This window comes from Mastacembelus armatus, chromosome 12 (assembly GCF_900324485.2).
Source record: "Mastacembelus armatus chromosome 12, fMasArm1.2, whole genome shotgun sequence".
Lineage (NCBI taxonomy): Eukaryota > Metazoa > Chordata > Actinopteri > Synbranchiformes > Mastacembelidae > Mastacembelus > Mastacembelus armatus.
In genome coordinates, this window is record NC_046644.1 from 17,362,690 (window position 1) to 17,389,136 (window position 26,447).

At 40.3% G+C, this 26,447-nt stretch overlaps 1 protein-coding gene across 6 annotated transcripts in view; it reads right to left on the bottom strand.

Moving 5' to 3' along the window:
- Nucleotides 1-9,411: 9,411 nt before the first annotated feature.
- arhgef28a (Rho guanine nucleotide exchange factor (GEF) 28a) overlaps nucleotides 9,412-26,447 on the bottom strand; it is a 36,999-nt gene continuing 19,963 nt past the window's right edge. For 3 of the 6 annotated variants that reach the window (XM_026297270.1, XM_026297271.1, XM_026297269.1), the window contains 21 exons: nucleotides 25,951-26,052; nucleotides 25,114-25,237; nucleotides 24,254-24,389; nucleotides 24,121-24,176; nucleotides 23,950-24,010; nucleotides 23,681-23,813; nucleotides 23,477-23,592; nucleotides 22,480-22,620; nucleotides 22,020-22,270; nucleotides 21,779-21,904; nucleotides 21,581-21,698; nucleotides 21,171-21,425; nucleotides 20,992-21,068; nucleotides 20,687-20,865; nucleotides 20,470-20,561; nucleotides 20,165-20,350; nucleotides 18,997-19,235; nucleotides 18,232-18,279; nucleotides 17,129-17,608; nucleotides 15,048-15,333; nucleotides 9,412-11,366 (listed from right to left, as the gene is read on the bottom strand). In XM_026297270.1, coding sequence (XP_026153055.1) covers nucleotides 11,191-11,366; nucleotides 15,048-15,333; nucleotides 17,129-17,608; nucleotides 18,232-18,279; nucleotides 18,997-19,235; nucleotides 20,165-20,350; nucleotides 20,470-20,561; nucleotides 20,687-20,865; nucleotides 20,992-21,068; nucleotides 21,171-21,425; nucleotides 21,581-21,698; nucleotides 21,779-21,904; nucleotides 22,020-22,270; nucleotides 22,480-22,620; nucleotides 23,477-23,592; nucleotides 23,681-23,813; nucleotides 23,950-24,010; nucleotides 24,121-24,176; nucleotides 24,254-24,389; nucleotides 25,114-25,237; nucleotides 25,951-26,052 — 3,382 coding nt within the window. In that variant the 3' untranslated portion in view covers nucleotides 9,412-11,190. The remainder of the gene's footprint in view (nucleotides 11,367-15,047; nucleotides 15,334-17,128; nucleotides 17,609-18,231; nucleotides 18,280-18,996; nucleotides 19,236-20,164; nucleotides 20,351-20,469; nucleotides 20,562-20,686; nucleotides 20,866-20,991; nucleotides 21,069-21,170; nucleotides 21,426-21,580; nucleotides 21,699-21,778; nucleotides 21,905-22,019; nucleotides 22,271-22,479; nucleotides 22,621-23,476; nucleotides 23,593-23,680; nucleotides 23,814-23,949; nucleotides 24,011-24,120; nucleotides 24,177-24,253; nucleotides 24,390-25,113; nucleotides 25,238-25,950; nucleotides 26,053-26,447) is intronic. The other 3 variants (XM_026297273.1, XM_026297274.1, XM_026297272.1) reach the window with 1 other exon arrangement.

A 26,447-nucleotide genomic window follows, 5' to 3' on the forward strand; every position in this document is an offset into this window, starting at 1 on the left:
ACTTTTAGAAGATTAATGTATACCAGCCTGGAAAAACATTTTCCTTTATCACACAATTTAAATAATGAGATTAATTATCCAAAGAGAGTCTGCTGCCAGTTCTCTCACCTTTGTTGCACACCTCTTGTTAGCAAAGAGAAGGGCACTCTTCCACTGCTCTTTTTGCAAATAATTGGGCTCCTGAAACTGCCGCTAGCCTAATTACAGCATTGTGTCTGGATTTGCACTTCACTGCTTTACTCTTCTGTAATTAAATTCATACAGGACTCTGGGGTTAGTGGCGCATTGTGTGGCCTTGTGAATGTGTGCATGACAGGGAGAGAATATGTGTTTTTTTCTCCCTATACACATTTACACCTGTTTGTGGTGAAAAGAGTGCATTTTATCCCTGCAAAGCTTTTAGTTCGCTCACTTCTTTGGTCTTTTCTCTCTTAGAAATAATAGGGAAGTAGAGTGTACGTGTAGTGTATGAGCACAGGAAAAAAATCTAACATTATAATGATATAATACTATTTATGACTTGTAACCAGGCTTTTTACATGTCACTCTGCCAGACTGTGTAATCAACTGCATGATTAGATTTTAAACCTGTTAATGTGGATACCTTAATATCCATTTTCTTAAAGCTGCTTCCTCTTACTGTATATTTGAAAAGCAAACATTCACATACAGGGCTAGCTGTATGTGCAAGAGCACTGACCTCTAGTTATAAAAACTATGCATGTAATCACAAGCATATCACATCAAATGCCTGAAAGTCAAAGCCACTGTTTGTGTACAGATGCAGGATTCTCACAGTTCTTGGGAGTATCACATCCTGTCAGCTGTTCGTCTACTTCTAAAGCCAGAGTCAAAGGTGAATTGTTTATTTTGCTGGGAGACAAAGCCAGCCGTTGTGACTGCTGCAGGCAATGTTTAAATTATTTGATTCCAGAAACAATTTTTCAATAATTCTTGTTTGAAACCAGCAATTAATTTCAGCAAAATTATGAACAGCTTCTTATTACTAAAAACACTTATTCTAATATGGGTCATTTTGAATTGTCAGAGAGTATAAATTCCACTGAACTACGGCTACAAAACCTCTTAAATCACTTATACAGCCCCCAATGTTAAATATCTGAAATTATCAATAAACTTAACTGATGCTCTAATATAAAATATTTGTATCTTAGATATTAAAGTTAATTGAATGATGGTGTACAGTAATTCATGGGTGTACCTAAATAACTGCTGCTAGACAATGATGTATAGATGAAACTAAATCCCAGTTTCAGTGCTATAAAGCTTTGAAATGTGTTTTAATTTCAGAGAAATGACAATTGATCATTGCCTCACAGAACAACATCAGGCATCAATAACAGGATGAACAGCAAACAAACATCGAGCCGCAGTAGTTCAGGTGAGGGGAGGGCAAAGCTAACACAGAAAGACGCTGTGATTTTAAAGCAATTGTTCTGTGACTGAAGTACTCTGCTCCTCAGCCCCAGGCTATCAAATAAAGTCTGATCCCTCTTTCACTATATCCTCCAAAAGCTTTTAATGAGACCAAATCCTTTTAACTCATGCCCTAACTGTCAGAGTTATGAATTTAACTGTATGTGTGTGTGTGTGTGTGTGTGTGTGTGTGTATACACATATATGTGAGTTCAGAGCAGATTTCTCCTTCTGTCAGGGTGAAGTGCAGCACCTTCCTCTAGAGGAAAACTCACATCAAAGACATCAAAGACCAAAAATGTGCAGCATCAATATTAGGCTGAATGTGTAGCATCTCACAAGGCCAGCAAGTCTGTGGACTATGATTAACTTAACCCAAACATACTGCTTTAGACATTATTAAATAAAGTAGAAATATATATATGAAGAATAAAGTATCCATCCATCCATCCATCCATCTTCTATACCTGCTTATTCCTTAACCAGGGTCACGGGGATCTGCTGGAGCCCAGTATCTATCTATCTATCTATCTATGTATTATTAAATCCAAACTGTAGCTGAACTATACCAGTAAAGGAAAAAAGATCTTTGTGTCCAATAAACTGAACATAAGAGACTTTGAGCAAGAGCCCAGGACTGGAAAGTAACACTATGACCACACTGTGACCAGGATATAAACTCAAAACGAGTTTTAAATTCAGAATTTACACGCTGAGTTTCCAGGCCAATAAACTTTGTTAATAACAGTGTAGTTCATTTTAACTGCAACAGCGAAATGAGAGCCAACAACTACAATAACGTATCCTCTAAGAAGTGTCCAGATTGATTTAATAGGCATCAGGTAATCTTAACATGATCACACATGCACACTAGTGTCACCTGTCTGAGCTGCAGTAGGTCAGTCAACAACTGCAGTTTGCTTTACATTCAAACTAACTACAAAGTGAAATCAGATATTTCAGAGACTTGTATTCTGGTATAGTAGTAAAATTGAAAAAATAAATAAATAAATAATTTGCAGGTCTACTGTCAGTCTGTTTGTCCACTTCCAGCCTAAAACACGTCAACAGATACTGGTTGAAATGTCCAAATTCCTCCAACTTGTCCCCTGTAGCCAACATGAAGTCCACAGTCAGGTTCATGGTGAACCATCTTCACAAAGATTGAATAGCATTGCACCAACATTTGCTACAGGATTTGACCGACTTTTATGATCCACCAACCTTTGCAGTTGTGGCACCAGCAGGTCAAGATTTCCCTTTTTTTCAATTAAATATTTCAACATCAAAAGTCTCCCAACAGCTGCAGCTACACGTTTTAGCAAATGTTAGCATACCGACATCAACTAAAAGCATAATACCTGTGAAAACCCAACATGCCACCATTGTGTTTGTGAGCATGTTAGCATGCTGCTATGAGCATTCAGATCAAAGCACTGTTGTCCCTGAGCACAGCCTCTCAGAGCTGCTACCATGGCTGTGAACTCTTGCTTTTATTTTTAGCAACTTGTGAATAGCCTTTTCATGTCAGATTACGGGTTTGCCTGCGACTGTGTGAAATCCCCCACATGCTGTAAGAAGCCATTTCTCATTTATCAATTCAGTTTTGAAAGCCATCCAGCCATTAAGACACTGTGCATCCTTACTCCACCAGAGAGCAACACAAAGGGATGGTGGATGAAATTTACCATTTGTTTAAATACAGACAATTGCACCATTTCGCCTGCTTTAATCTAACCTTAAGTGAAAGTACAGTCTTGTTAAAAATCATAATGACAGATAGGCTTGCTCCCATCCATTCCTGAAATCAAAGATGCAGCTTTTAATTTAGCATTAATTACTGGGAAGACGTATGAGTCTTTCTCTCGCTCCCCTGCCATTAGTCATTGTCAGCCCATCAGTCTGGCACTGATATATTTCACAGCATTACTAAAGGTGGCGTTTCATCTCAAACACGAGTTGCACATAAAGCACGTAGACATGAAAACCAGCCGAAGAATGTACGGGCATGTTGAGTTTGGTGTGTAATTAAAGCATAGGACCCGACTTCTACATTACATGATGCATGTACAGTCTCATATATGACACAAAGTCAAAGATCAATGCATTCTGATAAAAAAATGACTGACCACATTAATCCGCAATGGGTGTTGAACCTTTTTAATCTGCTATGGCCGAAAAAGCTGCTGTGCATCACTCCACATCACTCTAACTCCAGCCTTCTTGGCTGATCACAGAGCTGCTTGACTAACAGCAAATGATGGCTGAAAGCTATAATTGTCAGTTCCTTTCTGTGCACAGGCAGATGGAAGTGGACTGACCTTGGATTCACCTGTTTTAATGACCGAGCATTCATCTAGAATGGCCAGTACGCTACCTCCTTTAACTACTGCCACCCCTAACTCAGGGAAGGACACTATTAAAGAGAGGCATAGTAAAAGGCTGACAGTAAAGCTCAGAGCACGGCAATGGATGCTCATTTAGAGATGGAGTAAAACTGTATACGCATTAACATGAACCAAACTAAAGAATCCTCCTGGTTTATTTTAACCTGGGTCTTATTTTTGTTTGAAGCCTAAATTATGTTTCTATATGTTGCATGATAACCTTGCACCTAGGAAGTTAAAAATGCTGAGAAGAAACATGATCACATAGGTTTTAAACACACCAGCAAAAAATGAAGGTAAGCAGTAAAGTTATTACCCAAATAGCCTGTTCTGTACATTAATCAGTTTACAGACCAGCCTCCTGCTCTAACATTGACCTGCCCTACACATACAGTATCTCATTCATGTCATATGGGAGTTATCAAAGAAGGGGGGGGGCAGCCATAGCTCCTAATACTGCCATTTCATTACAGAATAAGAGCTGTTTTGTGTATGTTTGTGCCAAAATGCACATCTCTTTCTAATCCAGTGACCAATCATATGTTTACATCAACGTTAAATTGCATTAAGTATCCTATATCTTAGAATCCACCCATTCATTTTCCTTTATTCCTACTGCCTCTTGGTCAACACGTGGACACTTGACAGTCCTTTAGAAATTAGAAGGATAAACAAGGAAATGGGGGTCTTACTGAGCTAATGAGTGAGCCTATTGTTGAGGATTACCCCACTGTCACTGTGCAGGATCACAGTAAAGAGCTTATCTCCACACTCTCACGAACACCATCACATCTATACCCCACACTGAAGTGCTGACTGTTATGGGCTATTGGCGACCATCGCTGTGCCTGCTCACCAACTCCAGTAACAATGACAGCAATTAAGAAAAACATTGGTAAAAGGATGCTGAGGTTAGAGCTGCCAGGAAGGAGGCCTAGAGGAAGACCAAAGAGGAGGTTCATGGATGTAGTGAAGGAGGACATGAGGATAGTTGGTGTGGGTGAGGAGGATACAGAGGATAGGGTTGAATGGAGGCAGATAATTCGCTGTGGCGACCCCTGAAGGGAGCAGCCCAAAGGAAAAGAAAGATTTCAAAAGGTCTGCATTGAAGTCAAGTAACTATTAGAAAAACATCACCTCTCTGCCTTTGTAACTTTTTTAAACCGATGCAAATTACAGACAGCTGATGTCCTGTAACTAAAGTGCACACATTATAAAATACACTTTTCTCCCTCATATACACATACACATGCTCTTCTAAGGCCAGTGCCAACAAAATCACAGGAACAACTGATGGCACTGATGACAGAAAGAATGGAGCAGTGTTGACAGGACTGCAGGCGGTGAGCACAATGTTACAGAAACAACACATCATGAAAAATGACATGCTGTCTATGAAAGAAGTATCCCCAACAGGTGGCATGACAGATGCTGCATGTATTTATATAGTATCTTCAAACTTATTTCCTTTCATTCCTTCTGTAAAAACTAATGCTCACAATATATTATGCTAACAATGCAAAGATTATGAGGATGTGTAGTATTATAGAAAATGGATGAGAAGCAGAAACACAGTGTTGATGTCTTCAATGCTTCTGTAAATCATTTCTAAAGATGACCATGTGTTTGCTTCAGGTTTAGCTGTGGGTTTAACGAATAGCTTTGTCAGTATTTCTGTTTATTTCTCAGATGCCATTACCACGTAGGTCTGAACATGAATATATACAGTATGTTTGAGGTTTACTGGTGTCTAGTGATGGGTCTGAATAAACAAGGACTATTGCTGATAAACTTTTATGTCCTAGAATGCAGAAGACTTACTGTACCGGATGGAGGATATTAGAAATTTGCAAAGAGGTTTCATAGTAAGAATGTTGACAAGCCTATTCATGCTACATTCACATCACACAGAAAAAACATGTCTGCCATTTTCCAGCTTATAAAACCAACATCCAAGTGGTAATCCAGAGGATGTGTTGTTTTCCAATTTGGCTTCACAAAATATAGAAATCACAAGCAAACAAACACAGATGATTTGCGCCAAGCAAAGATAACCACAAAACAATTTACATCAGATTAAATCAGATAAAGCAGATTTTTCTTTCCCTCGGTTCATTCTGCTGCAGGATAACCACCATTTTCTGATTCTGAGCCAATTTAATATCAAAAACTACTAAAGAAACTTAAATATTGTTTTAATTAATATTATTACCACATGTTTCACCTAATAAGCTCCAACATGCACTTGGCAAACACAAAGCACAACAAATCTAAATACACATAATAAATATACATAACAACCTAAACAACAAAGCCAAAGGGGAAACCAACCAGACGTAAAAAACATAAAGCTAAAAATTATATCTGACATGCTCCTAATGCAAAACTCCAAGACTCCAGTAACCGCAGTATCATATTCATTATTAATGACCACAGTATTTACAACCACTCAATGGGCGTGAAAAGTAAAAGTAGCTTTTTATCTTACCATAAATGGCTGGAGGGGGAGACGCTGCCACTTCACATCACAAGGCCCAGACGCCGTGACCTGGAGTTGAATATGGAGATGATTCTTTTAGTCCATAAATCTGCCACTTCACGCGTTAATGACTTTACAGTCAATGCTGGACCGACTGGACTGGACTGGCCCGAGACGCGTTTTTAATCCGGTTTGTTGTAAATATCAGTCCGCTGCTACTTTGTTTCCATTAGGCCAAATGCGCACGTGTTTTGCGCAACTTCTTCGACATGACATCAGACAGAGTAACTATTTCACTATTTCACTGTTTCACACATGATTGTGTTTTTATTTCACCGCAGAATCGGAAAAAGTCTGAAACATGAACCAGAACGTGTTTGTTTGCGCAACACACACCGCGAGGACATGTCAAAGGTCAACCCCGCCCACAAACATATGTAAGACTTCTAGTAATTGCCTGTTTTAAATAACTTAAAGTTACATAATTCACGATGTACTAGTGACAATTGCCATTCAAAATAAAAAGAGAAGGAAATGCTTATTTGATTATTGGTTGGCCCTTGCCTATGTTTTTTTTTTTTTTTTTTTTTTTTGTCTAACCCATTTAAATCAGTGAAAGCAGGCTGAATAATAAGAACACATATCTGTATATTGTAGTGCAACATCACCAAAAACTACATCTTCCAAAATTCATCACACAGCTCAATCAACCCCCCTAGGAAAAAAGCCAAATATTCTAATCCTCCTGAGGGTTAGGGTTTCTTTCTTTATTTGTTGTCTGTTGTATTAGACTGCATTAGTTTTAGCCAGGTGGCAACTTGGTGTTCAGCAGTGAAGTATCTGACCTGTTTGGTGTTTCTTTGAGGCTTGGACTTGAAGCTGTCTAGTGTGTAAGTGCTGTAATTAGAATTTATTTTGGGGTAAACAGCGTCGGTCTGGACACAGCTGCAGGAGATGAGCGTGACATTAAAGGGACGTGATGAGTGAGACCAATTAGAACCAAGAGTAAAGATCAGAAGAGCTGCCACTTTAAATGTCAGCTCAAAAATAACACTGCATTCTGTGCATAGACACGTCAGACAGATAAATTTGTTATGTTTACACTGAAGGATCCACCAGAACCATAAAGAGAGAAACAAAAACATGTAAAAGGTAAAAAGTATTAAACAAATATAGAAATAAAAGTCGTTCCAGTCATCACAGACCCTCGTTTATTCACAGTTGTGTATATATTGAGTTTAGCCTGTCACTATATTTCACCTGAAGAGAAATCACATCATCTGTGTATATGCTCTATATTGTTCAGGTTTCTCATAAAAACATTTCTTACTGGGATAAGCTTTAATGTCTGTTATTTATATTTGGGCTGGGCAGGTTTATTCCAAGAGCCAACAGAAATCATTAGACTTCCCTCTTGGGAAAAGCTGTAGCAACGCATGCTTCACCCTAGCAGATGACTCAGCAATAGTATGTTTCCTCTTTATCGTTTTTTTCCTTTGCTGTTACTGGTTACCTTCCACAGGGGTCATTAAAAACCATCTAGAGGAGACGGACAGAGGCCACATACAGTCCTGTTTGTTTTTATCGAGGAAAGAGCAGTGTCTGATTATTGAATCTGAAGCAAAGGGAGTGAAGCGGTAAAGCTATAAAATATTCAACATTTAAAAATGTACAGTGTGTATGGTTTACTGAAAAAGAATTTGTTAAAGATATTTACACTTTGGCTCCAGTGTCCAAAGACTACAACATGAATAAATAAATTCAGATCAACCGTGTCAGGCTATCAGGAAATGAAAAGCCTTTTTAATGTCATTGGGGACTTTCCGCTGAAATGGAAATATCCAGATGGCTGACAAGCATTTACATGTTCGTATAAACATATGTGCCTGTATGTGCAATAAGAGCTGTCAAACACAAAACTAACAGGTATATACACAGACACATCTCCATGACATGCTCTTCCAGTCTCTTTCCACAACTTCTCGGCGTCTCTTTCTGTCACATACACACACGTTCCCTCAGCTCTTCAGCGCCTTTGACAGGCTTCCTTCAACCAGAGCTCTGAAAGCTTCGAAATCACATAAAAAACAGAAACACTGAATTATATGCAACTCTGTGGGCCGTAAAATGATTGGCAACAGCTACTGCTCGCTGAGGCATACAAAGTGTTTCGAAACTGATTAGGTTAGGTAGTCAGCTACGGGCTTCAAAAGAGCTGATGGATGGGACAGTAGTATCTTTTTTACCAGCAAAGGTGATAAGTATAAAGGATCCTTGAATGGCTAGCAGAAAAACAGAGGCTAAAAACTGAGGTCTAATAGCATCTCTATTGGAGAATCAGTGTAAATGCTCAGAACCAGAGAAGCAAAGCAACACTAATATATATATATATATATATATTGTGCTAATGTAAAAATTAATTGAATAAACAAATTGAGTATACACGAATTGCAAAAGAATACGAAATATACTTTCTAAATCATGAATTATAAAATTGAAAAAAGGCAGGGGACTGTAGCTGACAAGGAAGAGAGTGGGCGTTGAAGCACCTTGGTGAAATAAAAAGGTGTAAGGTGCATACTGGGGACCTTGATGATCTCAGGCATCTGTTCTGTCTAAAAGAAACAGGAGCAACAGAGACACAGGTGGAAATTCATTACTGCTGTCAGAGAAAGCCTGGGAGCTGCAACTGAGGAGTCTGTTTTTATTTTTAGCCTTTACTCAAGCCAGACTTTGTCCGGACTCTTCATGGCCATAAATGTCTTAGTGTTTTCAAAGAGAATGCAATAGCCCATCAATTTAGTGACAAGGAGTTCTCCACATACTGATGTTGTTTTTGTGCTTTCAATTGAGAGGGGCAGTCAGACAGGAAATCACTGACATTCATGCACCTGGTCTGCCACCTGTCACTGCTGCCAACTGAACGGCAGCACGCTCACACATCTGTTAACGCTGCTGGAGACGCTTCACATTCAGACCAGGAACATAAAAACTGAAGTGGTATTTGTACCCAAGCTGCACAATCTGTTTGGGTTTCAGTTTACCGTTTTATTATATTACCACCACCACAAAACCACATTTATAAGTCTGAAGAAAAACAGGGCACTGTTTCAAGTTCAATAAAAGTAATTTTATCAATAGCTGTGTCTGAATACATAACACATAAGCACACAAGACAAAACACACCTGTTTACACAGGCACTTCTATGTACAATACAACCCTTCACAAAGCACTGTAAAACATTAAGTCTTTTCTTTTTACCACAATAAATAAATAAAAGCACAAACATATAAACGTGGTACTAAAATCACATCAAAAATACTGCCACTGCCGTATTGTTCCATTAGGAAACTACATCAGTATTTAAATCAGTTCTTCTTTTATAGCATCTGTAAAAAAACATCAAGAGAAAACTAAAGCTTTGCGTTGGCACTGGGACCTCATTACATAAAAATGCACATAAGCATTAAATATACTACATGAACATTCAAGTGTAATAATTTTGTATTAAGCCCAACATTATGAATAAGGCAACTTCATGTTGTTCTGAGTTCTGGCAAAGATAATTTCAGGATATCCTCCACACTTTGCAACATTTACAAAGCAAAGTTTGGATTTTTATAATGTGGTGAACAAAGACAAAAGGAAAAAAACCAACACAACAGACTCTGAGCCTACAGTCATGCACCACATTTGTGCTTTGAGCCAAATGCTAATGTCAGTATGCTAATATGACTATAATGTCAACACTAACATAGTGATGTTTAGCAGGTATTGGTGGGATTATCATGTTTGCCATGTGCCAAGATAAGGATAATTGTTTGGGGACCATGAGCATCTTACAAAATTCAACAGCAGTCCAACAGTTTTTGACACATTTCTTTGACACCGAAGACAAACCATGCCATCCCTACAGCCATGCTGTTAGTGAGGTAATAATGAAGCACAAATGGAAGAGGACAAAACCAAAAAATCTACTCAGTGATGTGTGATGATGATTTTTGTAAAATAATTACCATTATTGCTTAATTATTGTTCGAGCCAGCATATTATCCTTATGGCCATTTTTTGCATCACAAGTCTCATATTCTGCATGAACAGATGACTAAAAACATGCTTATTCAGGCTATTGGGGTTGAGTTTCTACGCTCTGATAAAACTGGCATATTAGCACATTTGCAACATTTTTCTTAAATCCAAATTTGTGCTTATTTTGCTTAACAAGATGAATGTGCCTCATAAAAAGAAACAGATGAGCACAGGCAGCAAGAACATGGGCACCTCATCTTCTACTTCTAGTGCTTTGTGCTTCATGGTTTGCTCAGCTTGTAAATAACGTGTCTGTCTGATAAATGAAAAAGGGGCAGTTTACTGCATGGCAAGACAATCACCTGCTACACAGATACAGGCTGATGTGTTGCTGGTATTGGGTATATGCTTTTTTTTCCCCAGTGGGGTAAATTTAATAAATATAGTGCTTGCAGGAAAAGATATGTCGGATCTAAGAAAGGAAGGCAGTGAGGGATGGACTGTTGAAAGCAGAGAAGTGAAAGGTGTGGCTGCATGGGTGCAGGGAGTCAATAAATACCACACGCAAACACAGACACAAAGAAAGGGCAAAATAACAACACATTTAACACCCGGTGGTGTCTCACACCAAGGGACATGACACGTGTAAGACTGAACCTGAAACAACCTCAGTTTCTTTTTTTTCTCAATTTCCTTCTCTATGTCTTCACTTCACCAAAAGAATCGTTCAAATATACAAAAAAATGTTTTTACAGTTCTTTCTGAAGATGCTCTGGTCCAGTCCTGGTTCTGATGCTACACGAATGTTCTTTCTCCAAGTGCACGTTGGTTTTTTAAAGTCTAAAACATATGAACATTCAGAGGTACACTATGGTTTCCTCCCTACCCTCCTCTCGGTCACTGTCCGTCTCCAAGGTAACCAGTGCACTGAGGTCCAGCTGAGAGTCCCCGGGATGCGGCAGGACTGGACATGGGTCAGTTCCACTTGCTGTTGATGAATATGTCTCCGTGATGTAGCTATGACTGATATGATCTAAGGTGGGCACATGAAAAACACAATTATGATCCTTGCAGAGGAAACGATTCTGATAATGCACTGACCTAATCCAAACTAAATACACTTTATAAATTAGAAATGACTGATAAATAGTCACCAGAATGGGTTGTGTGACAACTTGTTTAATGGGTTCAGTCTAATAGTTTAGCCCAGTCATCTAATCACTAACAGCATATAGATCACAACCACAGCTGCTGCAGCTCAGCCAGCTGCTCCCGCCTGCTCAGGAGCATGAGATGAAGAATGAAAACAAAATGATTTTCAAGCTAGCCATCACTCCCCCTCTACTTAGATGTGCCACTTTTATAATTATCTTTGTCAGAACAATCAGTCACTGTGTTTGGGATTTGATGACGTATGCGTCTTTACACTTGACAGTTAATAAGGAGAGATGAGACTAGGGACTGGAAACAAGGAAGGACGAACAACCAAGATCGTAGCGTTCAACCACATAAGGGTTCAATGTCTGGAATTGCTGTGAATGACATGTCATGAGTGGTATCTAGCTGACAGCATGTGTGTACTTGCATCTCTACATTTATGTGCATAGTGGGTGCTGTCTAGCATTAGGGCAGGTGTGCTGTCATGGTAACAGATGGCATGAACTATGAATTGCCTCATTGTGTCCCTGTAGGAAAGTGTCTCAGTTTGATTAATTATATATATATATAAGTCTGTTAGAGTAGCTGTTAGGCACCATACAGACCTGGCCTCAGATAGATGAGTGTGCAGCCATATGACAAAAACACTCAATTCCTGTCTAAAAGCTTTGTCCGTGAAGTAATAAAATTCTAGCATTATTAATATGTGGCAACACAGACAGCAAATTGATGTTATTAAAGCAATGATGAAACAATGCACCAATGAAATGGAAGTACAAGACGTGAATGTTAAGCTGATGATGTTGAGAATACTGCCAGTTCCTAATAAAATGTTGATATGAATTCAGCTGGTCTGTTATGGACAGAACATGGTTATTTTGCCCAGGTGTGCACGTTGGAAGAATTGTGTAAATCTAGCCTCAGGCAAAGATAGCAGTGGGCTACAGAGGGCACTCTTCTTTCTCTGCACCTTCAGATTTTTTCATTTTCAAACTTATAGCCTGCAGGCTCAACTGACGCTGACTCAAGTAAAGCAATTTAGACTATACACATTTCCCCCGAAAACAGACAATGTGTGAAATGGTGTGTTCTTTAAAAGGAACATACACTGAATTTCAGAGACATATTGATGTTATAGTGTATGGAAGAAAGGAAATGAAATCTCTTGGATGTCAGGCTGAAACATGTGTACATCAAGAGAGACTATCTCTGTCTGGTATAGTGACGCACCCTTGCCAAACAAAAACAAGTTGGCTAAGGTCTTTAAACATAACTGCCAAACTTAAGTTGAGTTGCTGCTTTCTGGAAAGAAAAAAAATAATTTTACTGAATTATGTCCAGTGTTTTTTTTGTTTTGTTTTTTTTTTTTACAAAGTTTATTGCCAAGATAAATTTCATGCCCTGGTGTCACAAAAAAATCTGTTTTATTCTGATAACCCCAGTACTGAGGAAAATAACCACTGTCCCACTGCCCGTGCTTATTAGAAAGTCATAAACCAGGCTTGTGCATATTACACAAAGTGTGAATGAATCTACATACTGAGAATAGCCCCAGTTTCATCTCTTTTCTTCCACAGTGTATGTACGATGCTCTCATCTTTTGTATGAAAAGGTGAGCAACAAAAACCTGATACGACTCATCAGAAGAAATGTCGAAAATTCCATCCAACTGGTTCCCCAAGATTACATTGTGCAGGAACAGATTATGGAAATCCATTGAAAGAAAAAGGGTGTGTGTGTGTGTGTCCATGAGAAGGAATCTTCCCATGCTCAGGTGAGGATGAGAAATGAGCTCTTTTTTTGACCCATGTGACTGACAGCACAAAGGACAATTTGCATTTGAAAGAGTTTCCTTTTCATTTCCCACTAAAAAAAAAAAAAGATACCAGGTTTTTCCACATGAGGTTGTGAAGTAGCTCTTAAAACCTAGTTGGATATAAAACAGAAAAATGACTTCAGATAATGGTTAAAATCGGATGGAAAATTATGTGAAGACAGGGAGTTGGGAATTTTATTCATTGTCTTGAATATTTCATCGCAGAGCCTCATGGGATCCACTGAGGAATGCATTGTGGGTAGATCTCAGCTGGAACACACCCTGCAGTGTCGACTGCAACCAAGTATACACCCCATGCTTGTTAAAAAGTGACTCAGGTTTCACTGGGACTCGTGTGTGTTTAATACCGAGTAAAGGTTAATAGGCTCATCAATAAGGAGGAGATTATGCCGCCTGCTATAGCTGGTAAACAATACCACATCAGGCACAGTTAACACTGACCTCATTGTTTTGTTTTTGTTTTTTTATACAGGCCGAGGGACAGGTCATGTTAAACCTGTAATTTTCCCCGCCTGCCCTGAATATGAGAATGAGCGTGTGAATTAATGGATTAGGAATGCGGCCGATCAAATGTGAAAATGTAGCTGATACCTTGCCAGTGAAACACGGATTAATACCTGTCTGAGTCTCTCATTCCTTTCCTTTCACCTCCCCCCGTCGCCTGATGCGATGACAAGTCATGCTGTAATGAGTTTTGTAAAGATTTTTTTAGATCAATGTCCCAATCAGTCAGCCATCGCCTGTGAACTGTGATTCACATGCTGTTGTCTGCCCTGCCAGTCAGTAGATAGAGAAACCATTGATTTTCTTTTCCTTTGGCAGGCGAGGGCTCCGGCTCGCTGAGGGTGCAGGTGGAGTTGGTGGGAAGAGGGGGTGGTTTCATTGTCAGGAAACAGTGATTAACTGAGAAGAAGGACAGACAAGGCCTCACCAGGGATACAGCCTTGACAGCAGGGCATGTGTATGTACAGTACACTCTCACATACAGGGGTGAAACCAGTGGAGGCAGAGGGTTTGTTTACATTCTCACAGGTAGCAGATTTCTCAATCATGTCGAGCAGCAGAGACAGGATGAGTGTACTATTGTGTACTAAGAGGCACTAGAGCTGTGTAATATCGCACTTTTAGCTCAGAGATACAGGATATTAAACAATCTGTGCTGAAAATTAGTAAGTGAGCTACTTGAAGCCTTCATTAGTGGATGTTTCTATGCCAACTTAAAAATAATAGTGCACTGTTTTTACTCAATATTTGGTTTCTACCTTTTATTTGTTGAAAATCTGTATTTATAGTTCGTTTCAGCCTTTTATGTGAAGATGTGCTGTTTTCTTTATTCTTGTCTCAGTGTTTCCAAACCTGAGGGTTGAGAGCCTGTAATTTGTTTTTTATGAAATGCTGCTAATGCTAATGATTATTGTAAATACTCGTGCCTCAGAAATATCCAAATAAGACACATTCAGAAGTCAGAAATTTGGAACTTATTGACTTCTCACACCTTTGAAAATGGGTCACAAGGAGATACTGCTTTATATTAGGGAGCCAGCAGACAGAGACAGACAGAGTTTTACCTGATGCTAAACAGATTATCTTGGGTCTTGGACGATTGGTGGGACAAAATAAAATAACTGAAAATGCCACTTTGGGTTTCAGGAAATTTTTATAAATAACATTTTTTATTGATTTTTATTTTTTTTAATAAAACGTGAAGGGAATTCTTACCAGTGGGTGTGTGCTGCAGTCCCAAGCTTCCTGTAGGTTTGTAGAGGTAGCTTGTCCCCACCACCCATTCCTGGGACTCTGAGTGTGGACTGTGGGGAGTCCTTGCTATGGGGGGCTGTCTGCCGGTAGATCGAGCCAGCAGGGTGTTGAGACAGTTGTGAGCACTGGGGTCATTTCTTCTATGGTGGATGTTGCGGTTGTTGATGCTGGTGCTTGAGAATGCAGCTTCATTCACAAACACGGAGCCGTTGCCAGTGTGGTCTCTGGACTGACTCAGTATAGAGTCCTGACAGAGCGAACAAATGTCACGGTCACAATCAGCAGATGAAAATCAAGCACAATGATTCAGTTCATACTTCTGTTCAACTGAAAGCTTCTACTGAACGAATGGACATTGATGGTTGGATGATTTCTACACCTGTGAAACCTTTAAATGATGCCACTTTGAAATGCAGTCACGCATTAGCACGAGGGATCAGGAAATTCATTTCAGAAGCGTTTTATATCAACTGTCTAAAACTGTAATTAAATTCTTTTTAAAGGGACGCTTCAGGCTCAGGTAGAACTGCTCAGTAGGCAGCAGATTGGACACTGGATGTACTTTGCAGCTTTCTGGTGGTGGTTTTGAAATGGCTATCTGAAATTTGCGTCTCAACCTGAGTACAACTGAAATAGATAGATTTTGTGTGTGGTGTTCACAGCACTGAAAAACTGAGTTACCGTAAAACCTACAGAATTTTTCTAGAGCCTTTTTCATCTATGAAAAATTTATCACAGTGTGTTCTGTGAATTATCCTGAATAATGAATAGGGTGTTTCTAAAAATATATATATTGTTGCTGAATTTTTCAAAAAAGAAATTTTCAAGGCTTTATCTACCACAAATGAACCCCATACTGTACTGCTCGGGGCAAAAAAATGGATAGGAAACTAATAATGCTTGGCTAGATACAAATATAGGTAAATCAGGAAAAAAGTTCAGCTGACCCTTTTATGTATGCTGAAAGGAGTCAGCCTTTCCTCCTATCCTCTCCTGTCCCATCTTCACATCAGCGTGATCCTTCCTCTGCTGAGCTGAGGCAGCACTGCTAATTAGAAATGACCTAAGAGCTGGTGTGTATGTGTCATTCGATCTTTCCCTGACCCTGTGAACCGCTGCCTCTGGCTAAAACATTAGCAAGGGAACATTAGGACCTACAGTGCCTCTGCACGCCTTTGTCAGACCACTGCTGTTAATGCAGCCTCCACTTTGATATAAATAGATGAAATGAAACGAACAAGTCTGCAAAAAGTCAGAAGAAGCTCATGCAGCCAGGTCTGTAGAAGCTGAAGGTAGTGTGTAAATTAATGAGGGAGAGGGGGAATACTGTAATATTATACACTGTAATATGAGTCTGCTCATTTGTCCGTCCATTTTGGTGCTCTCTGTCCACCTACTGAAAAGTCACTGAACTGAGCAGCACAAAGCTGTACCCAGCAGAGGCTCACATAATATATGTGCTATATTCAGTTCCCCACTGCTGCTTTTCAGTGAGGTATATTGAGACTTAAAGGGCACAGAGAACAGTGATCACTTTATCTTCCATGCCTTCTAGCTGCAGGGGACAATTCACTGTAGTGCTTTTCAAAGTGTCGATAATTTAAGTTCTTTTGGACACGATTGATTGGTTTCTTGGACTGCGTGCCTCTGGTTTTAATTATTTTGTCGGAGCTTTTATTTGCAACGGTTTAATTATCATCAATCATTAAGATGTTTATTGGTGTGTGGAGCTGGTGGAGCACTAAGACAAATGATGCTGAAATTGCTCTCATTATCACAGGTCACATATCAAGAGGGGATTGAGCTGCTCTGTGTAAATAAGTGAACCAACATAACTCAGGCTGATAGCTGTCTGAGAAAAGCTTCTCATTAGCCAAGAAATACTTGAGCCAAGGAATACACCGTAAACTCTGCATGGCTACATCACTCTGTCAGCCTCAAGAGCTTTAGTCTGGAGCACTAAGCCCTTGATTCAGATTCATGATTCAGATTTAAAAAATTCAAAGACAGAAGAAATAAACAATTATTGTGTGGCCCCCTACCTGCTGTCCATCTAAAGGGATGACCATGTGAGGCAGGCTCCTTTGCTGGTCATGTCTCCACGTCTGGAGCAGCTTTTCTTGGTTTTCCAGATGCTCACGCTCCTTCTCCACACTCCTCTGGCCTTCCCTGAGCCGCTCCAGACTCTGCTGGTACTCCTGCAGCTGCTGGTCCAGCTCATGCCTCTTGCACCTCAGTCTCTCTGCCTCTAGGTGGCATTCTCTTTCTCTTTCCTCCAGCCTGCTCTCCTGCTCCTCCTGCTGGCTCTCCCTGGCCTGACACTCCCTCTCCCATCGCTCCTTCTCTTGCCGTAGTCCAGCCTGGAGCCGCTGAGCCAGGTTACGCTGTTTCTCCTGTTCTTGTAGGGTGTTCCCCCTGATGCTTGGAAGGTGCGGTCGCTGGGTACCAAGATAAGGGCGTACAGGATCTTGGAGGAGGAGCTTCTGGACCTCATAGCAGCTGTCCTGGATGGTAACAGCAGCCTAGCACACAGATGAAAAGCCACATTGCAGGGATTCATTAAAATGTTCAGCCACCACACGTACATCCTCACAACAGGCAGTAAGAGAAAGTGATTTGAAAGGCAAAATGTGACGGAAATGATCATCAGCCTCTGCTGAGTGCACTGACTTCTCATGTGTTAGGGCAACAGCATCTCTTTACATAGTGAAACCATCACTGGTAGAACAGTGGGTCTTCAGGATCATATGCAGAAAAGGATACAGACCTTTGAATATGAAAAGCTTTGTGATCTAAACCCTCTTGTGCACACACACATGCCCTTATGCAAACACACACAGATTCACTCCGCATACATTTACATGTCACACCGGAGAGGAGTGTGTATATGCTCAAACAAAAGACACTCCTATATCTCCTGGTAGATTAAACATCAGCAGATCCTCATGCCTGTATTTCACTATGTTTGGGTTCAAACAGGAGAGTGGAGTGTTGGGTTTCTGTTTGTTAAAGCAGGAGAGTGCAGGTGCATTAAAGCCTTCATCTCAAGAGTATATGACACTAATATAGTATGCATCTGTTCACACGGGGAACAGGGAAATGTGTTTCTTCAATTGAATGAGTGATAAAACATTAATGCACTCACCTGCAGACTGTACAGCAATTGTGTCAGGCTTTGGACACTCTGAGCAACCTGTTAATGAAGAAAACCACACACAGGGTACATATGAACAAATCTGCTGTGTTTTTACGTATGGTTTTTAAGATTTCTTGTTCCAGTTTTTCTGTTAAATAATGAAGTACACAAGAAGCTGAAAATATTTTTCTTGCAGGGCAAAATTAAATTTGCAGTTGCATTCATGCAACATTTGTGCCCCCTTGAGGGAGCACAGTGTCCTACCACGCTCTTCAGAGTTGAATTATCACACAACAGTTGAAAAGCAAATTATTTTCTCTCTCATAGTCATTTACCTCACAGGTCACAAAAAGCTGCAAATGGCAGCACAACTGTGGTATGATAATTGGAACAAGTCTCCATATCCATTTTTAATGGTGCAATACCTTTGGGAACTAAATAGACTTCTTCCTTTATTATAAGCTTATCAATGATTCATCACATCGAGGCTGAAATGTAATTCTAATAGCCTGTGCTGAATTATTAAAACAACTGTTGGCAATTTTGAGCCCCACATCAGTGAAGAAATGGAGAGAGGTGACATTCAGATGCAGCTGTCTGTAATACCTCTGCAACACCACTGTAACTCCACTATTACAACTATAATGGGAAAAACATTTCATCACATCGCTGCATCAATATTTGCCTGATGTATAATTCCAATCTTTAACATGAGGGTTAAGCAGGCATTAATATAAGCAAAACACATTATATAGGATCTTAGCAGTGTAATACCTTTAAGTCAATGCCATTTGTAGCTGTATTTTGAAAGTTGGTTGAGGACTGAGGAACAAATGCCTCACTCCAACTCCGCTCACTGGCCTCATGGTTTTCAGGTGAACCCTCCCAGCAGTCGGAGGGGGTTTCTACAAGTGTAGCAGGCCTGACAGGAAACACAGAGTCTGTGTCGGAGTCTGAGCTGTGGCTGGATGCCGAACAGGCCTTGGATGACAGCGTGGCTTTCAGGTTCTCAGCTAAGAAAGAAAAACAAGTGTGAAACAAGTGTGTATGGGGGCTACAAGTGTGCATGGGGACTACAAGTGTGCATGGTGGCTTGTATGGGGGCTACAAGTGTGCATGGGGGCTACAAGTGTGCATGGGGACTACAAGTGTGCATGGTGGCTTGTATGGGGGCTACAAGTGTGCATGAGGGCTACAAGTGTGCATGGGGGCTACAAGTGTGCATGGTGGCTTGTATGGGGGCTACAAGTGTGCATTGGGGCTACAAGTGTGCATGGGGGCTACAAGTGTGCATGGTGCCTTGTATGGGGGCTACAAGTGTGCATTGGGGCAACAAGTGTGCATGGGGGCTACAAGTGTGCATTGGGGCTACTACAAGTGTGCATGGGGGCTACAAGTGTGCATGGGGGCTACAAGTGTGCATGGGGGCAACAAGTGTGCATGGGGGCAACAAGTGTGCATGGGGGCTACAAGTGTGCATTGGGGCTACAAGTGTGCATGGTGGCTTGTATGGGGGCTACAAGTGTGCATGGTGGCTTGTATGGGGGCAACAAGTGTGCATGGGGGCTACAAGTGTGCATAGGAGCTACTTGAGCTTCTTGATGTTTTACATATATGTAAGTTGTTTGGTGTGAGTTTGGACAGATGAACGTATCCAAAACATAAATTCCTATTGAATTCTCAAGGACAAAACAAATGCTAGAAGCAGTGTAAACAGCGGCCGACGATTTTCATATTATCTGGGCTCAGTTTTTTTTTTTCTTCAAACAATGATGCTGACCTATGTTTTGTTACATTATACTTCCCCTGAAAAAAAAATCACAATGTATTTATGCCACAGCCAAAAATAACTAAAACTACAATTTTTTTGTTGGAACACAAGCAAACAAAATGATACGGCATTTGTGTTCATTCAGTGTACATTATATATAAAACATCTCACCCTCTTGCAGAGCTGCAGCTAGCAGCACGGCAGCCTGGGGAAGCTCCTCGGAGTGTGGTTGGACGAGCAGCCGTGGTTCGATCAGTGAAGTGTCCGTCCTCCCACTCAGGGCAGAGAGCTCTGTGTAAATCTGCAGCTTCTCCTCCAGGCTGGAGCAGATCTGCTGATCCTGCCTCATCAGACTCTCTGACACACAAAACACATAATACATTAAACACTGTAAAATGTTAATTAAGGGTAATAAATATTTCAGACTGAAGAAAAAGCAACGAGTACATGATGTACACATAAAGGTTTCCAAATACCTTGTAACTTATAGATCTTCTGAATACGGGCCTCAGCAGCTCGCTTCTCCTCTTCAGATTCACTTGTGTATTCCTCTTCTTCCTCTGGACAGCTGAAACAATAACAGTACATGAACACTGGACAAATTGTTTGCCAGGGCAAAATGTGAATATTTAGTTCTGCATATCCTCCTTTTACTCAATGTGCATACATATGAAATACAGATTATATAAACACCTCTCTACAGCCTCTCTGATGAGCCTCATCCAGGTGTTTCTTTCGTCTTTGGATGACGTGTGGACCTCGTACATCTCTGGCCCAGCGGCTGATGCACTGATTAAAAACATACCTCTCTCTTCATTTGCTACTTCCCGCACTATTAACTTCTGTAGTGAAATGACTGGAGGCTTCTGGTCCTAGAGCATATTAAAGGGGTCAGTAAACATATCATTTTACATAAGATAATAATGGTCTAACATGAAAAAATTCATTATTTGGTATAATATTGTGTGAGTGACCTGACGTAATTAATATTTGCATACCACAGATGCAAATGTAAATTTCTGGTCTTTTTCTTGCAGGAAGATGATTGTGTCTGTCAGAAGGAGTGCCAGGACATCTGTGCAGTTGAGGGAAATAGGAAAACATTGTCTTATCATCAGTTTATTTGCTTCCATCATATAAATGCATGAAAAAAAGATGCAAAAACACACAGTCTTACCTTTTAGTCGACCAGTGGCAGTTTTCCATAAGAGCAGGCCCTGGTATTTAAGCGTCTGCCCTGGCCCCATCATGTCTTGCTTGCGGAAGGTATGTCCGTTTTTCAGCTTGGCTGAACTGCGGTTTTCCATGCGGTTCCACACTTCTTGTAACTTCTGATGTTGCTCATTTTCACTGACCCTCAAATCCACAGCTGCTATCACCTCCCGGATGTGAACCAGTGCTTTTGAAACGTCGGCATGTTCCTCTGTGTCTCCTGAGTGACCAAAAAGGAGAAATACATGAAGACTGAAAGAAATATCCATGTTTTAATGATATATCTACAACCAAAACACTGTATACTGTGCTGTTATTGAAAAGCTTTGACAACTATATGACCACATTGCCAGCAGAGGGCAGTAGATTACTAACCTTTAGTGTACTGTAAGATCCTCTCCAAAAGCACTGGGTACTTTGTGATTCTTTGGGTTACCAGCAAGATGCACTCTGGGATCTCCCTCCGTCTCACCAAAGAATTATTGCCTTGTTGCTTGAAGAAATACCATGAAGAGATATTGTGGATGTTGCTGAAATGCGTTTGATAAATGATGATCTGGGAACGTTAAGTACCTTAATGAAGTTCTGAAACCTCTTGTTATGCTGCTGGAGCTCTTTGAAAAAGCTGACAGCTTCGTTGTGACGACTACAGAATTCTCCATACACCTGCTTCATTTTCTCTCCATTCTCATCTGAAAACTGTAGAAAAATACACAAACCCAGTGATTCACACGTGCGTTGCCACCAGTTAAATCAATGAGAAAGAGGATTCCCAAAAAAAAAAAAAAAAAAAAAAAAAAAAAAATCAGCTTACCTGCTGCAATAAAATGTCTCCAATTCGCTGGATGACGTAGTTCCTGTGTCCCTGTGGCTGGGCTGAAGTGTGCCGCCGCTCCTTCATGACAGCGAAGAAGGCGTGGTGGAGGAGGAGCAGCTGGTCCAGACAGGGGAAGACCCGCTCCACCGCTTCTGTATCTAGCTGCACTTCCTCCTTCATACCTCGTCGGAAAACCTCGGCCATGATGTGTAGTGTCTGTAGGTGATGGAGCTCAGTCTGCATCAGCTCTGCATCAGAGGTTCAACGTGAAGACACATGATGTGTGTTTTATATTAAAATATGTCTCATATCATTCCACAAAACTGAACCTATTACACAATCACAGCAATTTCACAAAATGATATGTGGTTACAGCAATTTTATATATGTGATACTGATGCTGGCAGAAAAGAATACATTCCAGTGGTCTTCTTTCACAACTCTGACATCTGCTTACCATAGATAACATCCTGCCTTTTGACAGCTTGTTTGTCCTGCTTCTTGCAGAACTTGTGCTCTACTGTCAGACTCCACGACTCAGCCTCGTAATCCCCAGCATCGGCTGAGATGTCGATGTGGACACATGCATCCACACAATCTATGGAGAACAACAGACTCAACATTAAACTTTCATCACAACTGCAGGGATTCCATTTTATTAATAAATGTTCATTATATTATGACTGATATTTACTAAAAAAAAAAACTGGGCTCTTCCACCCATCTCAATTTACTGCTCCACCCCTGGGACTAATTATGATATATGGAAAGAAACTGGTCTTAATACTGGTGGTAAATGTGTGTTTCACGAACCACAGAAAGTGATGAGTGATGAGTAATTTATGGCATTCACCACTTATTTTTCCATTACACACCCACTTACTGATCTGAACAAATGCAAAACAACTTACAGTACAAATAAACACAACCGAGCTTAAGTAAATGCAGTTCTTCTACACAGCGTATATATTTAAATCTTCAAGATCTTTAATCTCAACACAATCTTTCTATGTGTATAATTATCCAAAAATATGTGTGATCATCTGAGGTTTGAGTTACATTTATGTGTTGAGGTTTGGAGACTTTTCACAGCTTATGATCCACAAATGCATGTTTCCTTTAAGTTATGGTGGAAAACATGCAAGTTCAAAGGGGGACAGGCCTTTCTCCCAAAACATACAAGATCTTGACTCCCTTACATGTGATATTTGGGACATTTAGCTCCAAATTCACTCCACTGTTTTTTTCACACTAAGCATGCAGAGGTTGATGTGTAAACTTTGTTATAAATGGTTGGTGTGGTGCAGATGTGAATACCTCCTTTCTTCTGCTTCAATTTTCTGAGCTATGCTGGCTGCCAAGGGACCTTGTTTGTGTGCATCAAACCAATCTCTTCTTTTGGGTATTTTTCAAAAGATATTTGAAGAAACCATAAAACTTTATTAATCTCATACCTTCTCCAAAGGAAGAGTCTGTGGAGGTGGAGGATACTGGAGTTGAAAGGAGCTCTTCTGATTGGCTGGTCACCTTCAGAGCATCAGACTCCGTCTCTGAACTCTCACTGAGCCGACTGTACCACAGAGAGGAGTACATTCCAATATTTTACAAAAATAGCTATATGATGATATGTAATTTATGAAGTATAAGAGCTTTGTGACCTGTCACTGTTGGGGAAACTTCTAGAGAGCGAGCATGATTGGGTCATGTCCTTCTTCTCTTTTGGGGCCATGACAGGTAGAGAGGTAGATATGGGGATCACACGCTGAGGAGGACTGTCTCTCACAGTGAAATCTATAAACAAAGAAAAGAGAATTAACCTACATGATAATAATGAAACCCAGAGCAGTCATCACCGGCTGAAGATTTCATGCATGTGGCTGGACAAGAAAACTGCTGTCCAAGGTTGACCCGGGTCTTGTAAACTCACTCTGTGGTAGGGATGCTGTCCTGTTCTTCTCCATGGTAACACCATATTTATCCTGAAGTTTCTAAATAATACAGACGAGACAAAATAGCTTAAGTACATAAACAATTGATGCGTGGACAGAATCCAATAGAGAAATTATTTTTTCCACAAAAACTTCAGGACAGCACTCACCTTCAAGCATGGGGGCACAGATTCCTTACAGCTCTTATGGACGATGGTGGTGCAAACTAGGAAAGAATGGTTTTTACACATATAAACTTTTTTTAAAAGAATGTGCATATTTTGGAATTAATCTTTTACTTACAGGAGCAATGCAGCAGGTCCTTTCCAGATGCAGGTTTGTCACACACCACACATACAGTGGGGCCTAAACAGGATCCCGTCGCAAACCGATGTCCATTCGGCTGCCTATCCTTGGCTTCTCTGTCTTTCCCCTTCCCCTTTGAAAACCATGCCAGAGACATAGGCATAAACAAAGAGGCTACATGGGCAGAGAAAACAACGTGATAGATGACACGTAGGTCCTGAGCAAAGCAGGCCTCAATTCATATTGCTATAGACCAAAGTAAAGATCTTAGTTTGCAGAGTAAAGCCTCCCTCATGTAAGTAGATAAACGAGCCTGGAAGGAGTCTCCACCTTTTCCAAATCATGAGTCGACTGACAAGGAAATGGACCATGGCATAAACAGCCAATGCAGGTCAGGGAGGGCTTCCAGTCTTGATGCTGACTCACCAACATGGGATTAATCATTAAAAGGAAAGAGGCTGGCTACCATGTTTGGTCTGTCAATCTGACCTTGAGCTATTCCCAGAAATGTTTCCTGGTTGTGTCTCACATTGAGCAGAAAGACAAAGCCACATATTCCATACCTGGGACATTGGCCTTTACAAAAGTCTTAGTATTCAACACCAAATATTGTTGTAGGAATTAACTGTGAATGTAATCAACCAATACATCTGCCTGCACATCTGCACCTAACACAGACTGCAGAGGAATATTGCAGATATTTCTAAACTTAAACTAGGGATGGTAGTCTAGCATAGCATGTAAAACTGGCTTGAAGCAAGAGCAAGTTAAGGTATTCCATAGATTCTCACTGTAATTCAGGTTTAGGTTTGATGAATGTAACTGTGTGTGGATGTTTGGACTGTTTGTGATTTTACCTTGGACTTGTTGCGTGTACTGGACATCCTGTTCTTGAGAAAACTGAAGGTGCGAATGACTTTGTACTTCTCTGACTCCACCTTGGCTGGGATGCTGTACTTATCCAGCTCTTCCTCTTCAATTCTGCAGAAAGATTCAAATAATGTCAGTGCAATTTGTTACCTTCCATTTGTGCTCTCTAACATGCAGGATTTAAAAAATTCACTGTTGTTCTGCAGATGTGTTAGTTAGTCTCGCCACCTTGATTTTCTTCTTGCTGAGTCTATAAGACAAGAGAAGCAAGTACGACAGGCTGGTTTAGATGCAGACACAGGGTTTTTATATGAGTGTGAGATGCACAGATGGGTATTCTTGTATTGTTTTAGAACACAAGCACATAACTGGTCCAGGACCTGGGTTGTAATACAGTTTATCCAAAAATATAGTTTAATCTGATTATGCAAAAGACACTATGTACTGTAAAATAAATGTTAAGGAAAGGAAGTGAAATGAAATTCTGATCACAAAATGATGTTATATGTTGCAAATGTGTTAATTATCTGCAACTCTGTGCTGTGAAAATTAAAATGAACAGATATGTTAGTGACTAAAACCTTCAAAATGGCAAAGACTTTCGGTGAATTTTATGTTAGAGGAGAGGAAAAAATGAAATGTGTGGAAAGGAAACAAGTGAAACAACGTATCAAGAAGTGGAGGAAACTGAAGAACGAAGAAGAAGAAGAGGTTCTGGTTTGTTGTCATTAGGTAGATGTGTCTCACTGTAAGTAGAACAGTTTTCTGGGGGTTAGTTTCTTTATTTTGGATGATTAAGGAAGCTTAAACAGGCCCCCACATACTCTTTGAGGAACTCAGACAAGGTGAGATGTTGGAGGGACTCTTCCAGCTCCATACTGCGTTCATCATCAGCAGACTGGGTGCGCTTACGGAACCTAAGCTCCCTGTAGGGAACAGCGCACACGGAATAACACACCAATGTTTTATTGCTAATAATAGGCCACAAAGGCCAGTGAGACAATCAAACGTTAGCTGTCCACATGCAACAAAACAAGCACAAATACAAGAACAAAGTGATAAAACAAGAATTAAATTTTCTCTTTTTATCCTTGTGTTTGTTTGGTATCTTCCACTGAGGCAGTGTGGTAGTTCAACTAAAGCATTTATACAAAAGGAAATATCAGCTAGCATTCCTCCTGATAGAATGGCAGGGATGAAAGGCTGATCTGGAGAGAAAGAGGAAAGGATGTCTGTCTTTTAATCAGCGCCACTCCCCTTAGATCAGACAGAGGCCAAATAAAGTCTAAACTTTTATGTTTAAATTATCCAGCCATTTCAT